At 35.9% G+C, this 10,138-nt stretch overlaps 1 protein-coding gene across 1 annotated transcript in view; it reads left to right on the forward strand.

Moving 5' to 3' along the window:
* Positions 1-10,138, forward strand: part of LOC107748304 (vinculin-like) — a 38,989-nt gene that overhangs the window by 11,667 nt on the left and 17,184 nt on the right. Inside the window, exons 3-6 of the mRNA XM_016563051.1 lie at positions 5,649-5,799; positions 5,897-6,005; positions 7,337-7,459; positions 7,861-7,983. Coding sequence (XP_016418537.1) covers positions 5,649-5,799; positions 5,897-6,005; positions 7,337-7,459; positions 7,861-7,983 — 506 coding nt within the window. The remainder of the gene's footprint in view (positions 1-5,648; positions 5,800-5,896; positions 6,006-7,336; positions 7,460-7,860; positions 7,984-10,138) is intronic.

Raw genomic sequence — 10,138 nt, forward strand, 5'->3', positions numbered from 1 at the left:
GTGTGTGTGTTTGTGTTTGTGTTTGTGTGTGTGTGTTTTAAACACAAACGGCTGGTATGTGAGTGGTGTGAACTGCCAGGCACCTGTCATCGTTTCTATTTTAGCTGAGCAGCTCGTATAGAAGAACATACTGCTCTCTTTTGTGAGGAAATGCAGACAGAGAGTGAGTGAAAAACAGAGAAATGTTCTCTGATCCAACGTCATACGATTCGTCTGAACATGAGGAACCGGAGTCTTATCTAGAGACCAGAATAACACAGAGATGTGAAACCGGACTTATTTCACATCCCATTGCAGAAATAAACTAGTAGACTTGAGTAGGCTACTGCAGGTATATGCTGAGAATGACAGGCCTGGTTATTTGCATCATGTTAAAATCACATCAGTGAGCTAATTTTGTGAGAAAACGGTTAAACGTGGCCTTGAGTTTCCTAAGCGAGACCATATTGTCAACCCGCAGATGCTGGAGACCAACCAAACATGAGGTCATGTGGATGACAGCAGACCTGCTCGTGTGATTATCTGGAATTAAACACTGACTCACAGACGTGGAAATGTTGAGATGACTCATTATGGTCATTATGGTCACGCCAAACACACGACCAATGAATCGAGAGCTGTTATTTTGTAATTGCTTGAGAGACTTAAATCAGTGTAATTATTGACTTGTTTATAAGATGACGTGTAGCTAAAGATACAGATTCACAACCGTTTAGTTGCAATAAATGTCCATTTTATTAAAATATCATTGCAAATGTGTGCATTGTGGGCAATATAAAGAAAAAATCAATGTAAACGTGTAGTAAGTTCTAACTGATATGCAGCTACTTTCATGACGGAAACGAATCATTGAATCTGAGCTGAATTGATTCGCTTAAACTAGAAATGTTGAACTATTTTATTGAAAGAAATCGAGCTTACTAAGTTAAATTGATTATTTATTTATTTGCTTATTTATTTACTTATTTACATATTTATTTGCTTTTTTTATTTTCGTGCTTATTTATTATGAAAAAACATTTTGGAAACTATGCCATGTAGGCTATCTTGTTTTGTGTTGCACAGAAGAAATAAAGTCACACATTCTGGAAATTCAACTTACATTCTTGTGCGTTAAAATATTGTAATATCTGAAAAAGCAATGCGGCTGCTTACATGAACACCTCTGACACTGAGTGATGAAGGCAACGAATCGTTGAATCTGAGCTGACTCTCTTAAAGAAATATTTAACCGTTTTATTGAAATGAATCAAACTCACCAAGTTTAGCAAATGTATTTATTTATTTGCTTGCTTGTTTATTTATTATGAAAAACCTTCTGGAAATGATGCAATAAATTCCTTTTGTGTTGCACCGAAGAAATAAAGTCATATATTCTGGAAATTAAACTTATCATGCTCTTGTGCATTTCCGTTCAGATGAGCCTCACGTTTGAGAGTGTGGTGATGCTGTGTGTGTATAGTATGATTTATACATGTATTTACTGTGTGTTTTGTGTGTGTTTGTGTGTGTTCAATGCAGGTGGGCAAAGAGACGGTTCAGACCACCGAGGATGCCATCATGAGGAGAGACATGCCGCCTGCCTTTATAAAGAAATATTTAACCGTTTTATTGAAATGAATCAAACTCACCAAGTTTAGCAAATGTATTTATTTATTTGCTTGCTTGTTTATTTATTATGAAAAACCTTCTGGAAATGATGCAATAAATTCCTTTTGTGTTGCACCGAAGAAATAAAGTCATATATTCTGGAAATTAAACTTATCATGCTCTTGTGCATTTCCGTTCAGATGAGCCTCACGTTTGAGAGTGTGGTGATGCTGTGTGTGTATAGTATGATTTATACATGTATTTACTGTGTGTTTTGTGTGTGTTTGTGTGTGTTCAATGCAGGTGGGCAAAGAGACGGTTCAGACCACCGAGGATGCCATCATGAGGAGAGACATGCCGCCTGCCTTTATAAAGTAAGACACACACACACACACACACACACACACCTTCTGTTGAAGGTAAAGGTCATGGAAGGCATGTTAAGTGTGTGTGGTCCTGTGTGAATAATGGCACTGCACTCTGTTTTGTCTGCATCAGTCTTTAGTTTTAAATGAAAATCTGTGTGCAACAGCAACCTCACAACTCTAAACTCTTCTTCCTTCATCTTTTTCTGTATTTTGAAATGCCATGGCTTTGATTCGCATGGAATGCATGAGCTTACAAAATGCACATCTTGAATGCATTGTAAATCGCTTTTGGATAAATGCATAAATGTACATTTAAATGCACATTATTTTAGCTAACTCTGTTGTCTGTGTGTGTGTGTGAATGTGTGTGAATGTGTGTGTGTGTGTGTGTGTGTGTGTTTGTTGAGGGAGGAAGTGCTCTAATGCAGGTGTGTTGACTAATAAATCAGGTGTGGACATGCTGGAGCAGCTGCGCTCATGAGCAAACACAACTACACCTCCCGAGAGGAGCACTAGAGCTCTTCTACATGCGTTACTGCCTCAGAAATCATACAAAATCTCTGCTTTACTCTTGAATTCTGAATTATTATGCTGTACAGATCTTTCAGAATTATTAGTGTTGTTCAGTATATGGGTTGTGCACACTGAAGTTGATTTGCATCTACATACAAACCGGAGTTGTTCATTTTAAATGAGACTTGAGGCAACATTATCGACATGTAACAATGTATCAAATGTCTGCATTACATCACTGCTCATTTGCATAAAAATTGAGCTCAACTTAAAGGGACAGTTCACCCAAAAATGCCATGTCGTTCTAAACCCGAATGACGCAAACAAGACTTTTTAACATTTTAGTCCAAGTCTTCTGTTCTTCCTGGTTTGTCTTTTTTGTTGTATGCAGTCTTTAAAAATACTGGAACCAAATAATTTTAATGATATTGAATCTTCTGAATCAAAGTCATTTATTTTGCCTTATTCAACATATTATTTGTGATTTTGACTTGTGAGACTGGAGCTTGCATGCTTCAGAAACTACGAAAACACCATAAAATATCATAACATTATTTCAAGTCTTTTCTATTTCATCTCTAGTGGGATGTTAAGTGCTGCAAACTAATAGAGTCAGTGAGTTGAACTGAATCAGTTCGATTCGTGAGCAAATCATTCAGAAATGCTATACATTGAATGATTGAATGATTCAAATCAAAACATGAATCGCAGTAAAATCCCTTCAAATCACCAACTCTCATTGAAAATGAATGACTTTCAGTTGATTGATCACTGCAGATGACTGTCAGTGTGAAGGTCCCTCAGGAACACAGTCCAGCAGCTGGGAAATCTCCAGCAGTTTACACAAACATCTGTGTATCCCGGTGCTGTTTAGGGAATAACTAAATAGAATAAAACAGGAAATAGCTGAAAATCTCCTGAACCATAAACCATCTCCAGGCCAGCAGGACTGGTTCACAGAGGCTTATCTGTTTGAGTTTGATGCTGCTGATCTCAGAGCCCACAGACATGCTGTTTTTGTGGGTGTTTTGAGCTGTTTACTCAGACGTTGTGTCATTCTTGTGGTTGTGTTGTGCTCAAACATGATTTATTCACAATAATGACATGTTAAAGCCTTTAGCTTTTTGTCGAGCTGCAGACGAGACGCTCCTGCGCAGCTGCTTTGAGTCATACGTGAATTCATTCTGCTGTGCTCAGATCCCTGACTCAGGAGGAACGTATGGATTACTGGAAACACTGACACACATAATGGACAACCTCTGTTTCCCTTGAAATATAGTCTGTGTTCGTGTGTGGCCTGGTGCAGTAATGCTGATTAAAATTCATATGCATTACTGTAGCCTTCACACACACACACACACACTGTCGTGACCTTGCTCTCCTGTCTCTCACTCACACACACACACACACACACACACACACACACAGGCGCTGCTCTATTCTGTGTGTGAGTTGTGGGAATTGGGGCCTAATACGTCACTCCTATGTGATTTAGAGCTGCTGACTGTGAAAAAGCATGCATGTGGGACTGACAGTATTGAGGAGTGACTAAAACCAAAACTGAAAAATACATTCTATACAGAATCAGAACATGTAATGCATATGATCTGTGCGCACTGAAATTCATCTTCATTCTTTTGCATCCATTTTTATGCTTGTAAACGTAAACATTAGGTTTTCTGTGATGTTCTACATTGTGTTGTTGCAATTTCTACTTATCTGACACCAAGATGATGTTATCTAGCTGGTTGACATAGATGAGGTTTTGTTAAATTTGCAAAAGTGACTTGCATTGTGTGCATTCATGATTTGAAAATACTGAAAATTGCAAACCAATCAGTAATGATTTGCACTGTCTGCCATTGTTTTCCTGCAAATATGTTTCTGAATTTATGCATTATAGGTGTATACTTTCCAGATTGCTGATTATTTATTTTTTAGTAAAGTTTTTTTTAAAGGAAAAATAAAAATAAATTACATTTCAAATATTTACAATAAAATATTAAAATATTTCTAGGAAATATACATAACTACACTATTGTTAACAAGTTAAGTAATAATTTTTTAAAGAAATTAATACTTTTATTCATCAAGGATGCATTAAGTTGATCAAAAGTGACATCAAAGACATTTCTAATAACAGTCTATTTCAAATAAATGCTGTTCTTTTGAACTTCTGTTCATCTGTGAATCTCAGAAAATAAAATATATCACAGCTTCCACAAAAATATTGGGCAGCACAACTGTTTTCAACATTGATAATAATCAGAAATGTTTCTTGTGATGCATTTAAAACCGTTTAATGCCTTCGTTCCTGTGCGTCTGAGCTTGTGCATCGATGCTGACAGAACATTTGCTCTTTTCCCTGATCTCAGGTTCGTAAGATCATCCGTGTGTGTAAAGGGATTCTGGAGTATCTGACCGTGGCTGAGGTGGTGGAGTCCATGGAGGACCTGATCACTTACACCAAGAACCTGGGACCTAAGACTGGAGTAATGATACTGATAAATTCAGCTAAATTTAGATTTTAAAATATATTATTTTAAAATATATGAAAATAGAAAACAACTATTATAAATTGTAATAATATTTCACAATTTTTACTGTATTTTTGATCAAATAAATGCAGCTTTGGTGAGCAGATGAGTCGTCTAAGATACTGAGTGTTTATAGCTTCAGTATACAATCAGATGAAGAACGGCAGTAACTAACACTCTCTCTCTCTCTCTGTTTGGTCTTGTTCTCTGTAGGGTTGAGAATGCGTGCACTAAACTGGTTCAGGCGGCTCTGATGCTGAAGGCCGACCCGTATTCTGTCCAAGCCAGAGATTATCTGATCGACGGGTCCCGCGGGATCCTTCCTGAATAATCAGAAATGTTTCTTGAGCAGCAAATCAGCATATTATTATGATTTCTGAAGATCATGTGACACTGAAGACTGTGTAATGATGCTGAAAATTCAGCTTTGATCACACATATATACACATAGAAAACAGCTATTTTAAATTGTAATAATATTTCACAATTTTTACTGTATTTTTGATCAAATAAATGCAGCCTTGGTGAGCAGATGAGTCTTCTAAGATACTGAGTGTTTATAGCTTCAGTATACAATCAGATGAAGAAAGGCAGTAACTAACACTCTCTCTCGCTCTCTGTTTGGTCTTGTTCTCTGTAGGGTTGAGAATGCGTGCACTAAACTGGTTCAGGCGGCTCTGATGCTGAAGGCCGACCCGTATTCTGTCCAAGCCAGAGATTATCTGATCGACGGGTCCCGCGGGATCCTGTCCGGAACCTCCGACCTGCTTCTGACATTCGATGAGGCCGAGGTGTGATGCATTTAAAACCGTTTAATGCCTTCGTTCCTGTGCGTCTGAGCTTGTGCATCGATGCTGACAGAACATTTGCTCTTTTCCCTGATCTCAGGTTCGTAAGATCATCCGTGTGTGTAAAGGGATTCTGGAGTATCTGACCGTGGCTGAGGTGGTGGAGTCCATGGAGGACCTGATCACTTACACCAAGAACCTGGGACCTGGTATTTTAATGTTAAAAATACATTTAAAAACAACATGAGTCATGTTTTATATGTAGCTATGTTAAGCAGGATTTAGACCAATGAGATTTCACTAAGGGCGGGGCTTCACACTGTGATGTAATACAAATAGTTTTGATTATGTGGCTGATCAGGACAAAAACACATGAATTTGGTTGCATGTTTTTTTTTTTTCATATGTTTTTTGTCTATAATTATGTTACTTCCTATGTTATTTCCTATTTGTTTGTAATCTGTTTCTGATTTGTGTTTGTTTTTTTGGCTTTGTGAAGTTTAACTTTTTACAAAAGGGGAAAAAAAGTAAATAATAGTAACAATATTTATAATAAAATAATAAAATATTTATAGGAAATATAAATATAAATAGGCTGCTGTTTAAATATTTAGTACTGTTAAAATGTGTGCTTTTTTTAAATTAATATGTTTATTCAGCAAGGATGCATTAAATTGATTAAAATCAACACTAAAGACATTTAAAATGTTGCAAAAGATTTCTATTTCAGACAAATGCTGTTCTTTTGAACTTTCTATTCATCAAGTAACCCTGAGTTATCGCTTAATGCTTTGTGTTGCATCTGATTTTTTTAATGTATTTATTTACTTTTTTGTTTGTTTGTTTGTTTTGCTTCTATGATTATCTAATGATGTTGCTTCCCTTTGCAATTTTATTTATTTCACACCATTTGCTCATAAACTGTTTCTAATCAGTAGTAGGTTTTACATCTATTTTCAGCTTTGTGAAATGCATTAAAGCGGAATACTTTCCAGATTGTTGTATTTTTCATTTTAGTAAAAAAAAAAAAAAAATAGAAAATAATATTTTAAATATTTACAATAAAACATTAAAATATTTCTAGGAAATATAAATATCAATACACTACCGTTAAAGTGTTTTATTTAAGATGTTAATACTTTTATTAATCAATGATGTATTAAATTGATGAAAATTGACAGTAAAGATATTTATAATGGTACAAAATACTTCTATTTCAAATAAATGCTGTTCTTTTGAACTTTCTATTTAACAAATGATCTTGTGTTATCGCATAATGCTTCTTCATGTTGCGTCTGATTTTTTATTTTTTGGTGTTTTGCTTCTATATTTGTTTCTAATTATGCTGCTTATATTTCACTAGATTGCCTCGTCATCTCTTATTCCGTTTCTAATTTGTTTTGTTCACATTTATTTTTTTGGCTTTGTAAAGTGATCTTGAGTGGTGCTATCGGTTAGTATGCTACTAGACTAAACTGGTCAGTCAGTCTCTGTTCACCAGATAAAAGCGTCACATATCTGACTGTATTTGTGTTCACAGGTATGACGAAGATGGCCAAGATGATTGACGAGCGGCAGCAGGAATTAACTCATCAGGAGCACAGAGTCATGCTGGTTAACTCCATGAACACCGTCAAGGAGCTGCTGCCCGTTCTCATCTCAGGTCTGACCTCTGACCTCTTACATCCAGAGAAATTAATACTTTTATTCATCAAGGATGCATTAAATTGCTCTAAACTTACAGTAAAGACATTTATAATGTTACAGAAGTCTTCTATTTTCAAATAAATGCTGTTCTTTTGAGCTTTCTATTCATCTGTGAATCCTGAAAAATAAATGTATCACAGTTTCCACAAAAATATTGGGCAGCACAACTGTGTTCAACATTGATAATAATCAGAAATGTTTCTTGAGCAGCAAAGCTGCATATTAGAATGATTTCTGAAGATCGTAAAGTGATCTTGAGTGGTGCTATCGGTTAGTATGCTACTAGACTAAACTGGTCAGTCAGTCTCTGTTCACCAGATAAAAGCGTCACATATCTGACTGTATTTGTGTTCACAGGTATGACGAAGATGGCCAAGATGATTGACGAGCGGCAGCAGGAATTAACTCATCAGGAGCACAGAGTCATGCTGGTCAACTCCATGAACACCGTCAAAGAGCTGCTGCCCGTTCTCATCTCAGGTCTGACCTCTGACCTCTTACATCCAGAGAAATTAATACTTTTATTCATCAAGGATGCATTAAATTGCTCTAAACTTACAGTAAAGACATTTATAATGTTACAGAAGTCTTCTATTTTCAAATAAATGCTGTTCTTTTGAGCTTTCTATTCATCTGTGAATCCTGAAAAATAAATGTATCACAGTTTCCACAAAAATATTGGGCAGCACAACTGTTTTCAACATTGATAATAATCAGAAATGTTTCTTGAGCAGCAAAGCTGCATATTAGAATGATTTCTGAAGATCGTGTGACACTGAAGACTGGAGTAATGATGCTGAAAATACAGCTTTGATCACAGAAATAAATTACAGTTTAACAGATATTCACATAGAAAACAGCTGTTTCAAACAGTAATAATATTTCACAATTTTTACTGTATTTTTTGTCAAATAAATGCAGCCTCTGTGAGCAGAACGTATCTAGAAATAATAAAATAATGAGTATTTAGGAATGCAGGGACTTAAACATTTTTTTTTAGTTTATTATAGTAGTTTAATTATTTTGTTATAGGTGATAACCAATATGGTGGTTGTTTATGCTCACCAAGGATGATCAAAAATACAGTAAAATTGTGAAATATTATTACAATTTAAAATAGCTGTTTTCTATGTGAATATCTGTTAAACTGTAATTTATTTCTGTGATCAAAGCTGTATTTTCAGCATCATTACTCCAGTCTTCAGTGTCACATGATCTTCAAAAATCATTCTAATATGCTGATTTGCTGCTCAAGAAACATTTCTGATTATTATCAATGTTGAAAACAGTTGTGCTGCACAATATTTTTGTGGAAACTGATGCATTTTATTTTTCAGGATTCACAGACGAACAGAAAGTTAAAAGAACAGCATTTATTTGAAACTGAAATGTTTTACTGCCAATTTTGATCATTTTAATGCATCCTTTTTGAATAAAAATATTGCTTAAAAATATACTATTTATTAAATTATATATAATGTTAAAATAATTTATTAACAAAATAGTTTTTTATATAAATTTAAAGAATTAAAAATATATAACGTGCAGCAAAAATGATAATGGTACTGTACATGATTTAACTTTTTGATGCTGCTCATTTAAAAAAATAATTAGGCAATAATATAGTATAAACTGAGGATTTAATGCTGGAGAAGGAAGCAGAGGTTTGTCAGGGCTGCTGGACTCACTGATGGCTCCGTTTAATGTTTAACATGTCTCTGTCCTGCTGTAATGTGAGCAGCACGTGTGTGTGTGTGTGTGTGTGTGTGTGTTTAATCTGGTATTGCTCTGAGATCCTGTTTTCTGAATACTGTGTGTGACTGTGTGTGTGAATGCAGGCTCTCATCACTGCAGCTGTAATAATAATTTAAAACTCTTAATGTGGTCAGAATGATGTGTGAATAACCTGAGCTGATCAGCTTTGGTCATTTCCTGTCTTCACTCCTCCTCCACATCATTTCCTGTCTTCTCTTTGTACCTGTTAAAAAAGCTGCTTAAACCAGCCCAAGGTGGCTTTCCGGTCTCAGCTGGTTTATGTGGTCTCTCAGCCCACAATCCCTCTAAAAGACCAGCTTGATGGCTTGCTGAGACCAGAAAACCGACCTTAGACTGGTTTAAGAATTTTTTTTTAAGCAGGGTACAATCAATAAATGTGACTACAAACAAAAAAATGAACCTAGACACAGACGATACATAGTCCAGGCTTAAGAAGAGCCTAAGGCAGCGAGTTTGACAGACGTGTTTCATCATGAGAGGAACTGTGAGGTTTGTGGGTTCGAGTCTGACGCTGCAGAAGTGTTAAAAGGCTCGTCTCTGAGGAAATTGATCTGCTGTGATGCTTCGACAGAAAAAATGTTGCACCATCAGCCTCAGTATCACTCAATAAATCACACAGAATATTTGTGTGTGCTTAATTACACATTGTGTGTGTGTGTGTGTGTGTTTCTGTGTGTGTGTGTGTGTGTGTGTTTGTGTGTGTGTGTGTGTTTCTGTGTGTGTGTGTGTGTGTCTCTCTGTGTGTGTGTGTGTGTTTCTGTGTGTGTGTGTGTGTGTCTCTGTGTCTGTCTGTGTGTGTGTGTGTGTGTTATTGATTCAGGCCTCGTGCACTGGCTTCATACACAGGGATTCACAGCAT

The sequence above is a fragment of the Sinocyclocheilus rhinocerous genome, unplaced genomic scaffold (assembly GCF_001515625.1).
Source record: "Sinocyclocheilus rhinocerous isolate Xijiao unplaced genomic scaffold, SAMN03320098_v1.1 scaffold522, whole genome shotgun sequence".
Classification (NCBI taxonomy): Eukaryota; Metazoa; Chordata; class Actinopteri; order Cypriniformes; family Cyprinidae; genus Sinocyclocheilus; species Sinocyclocheilus rhinocerous.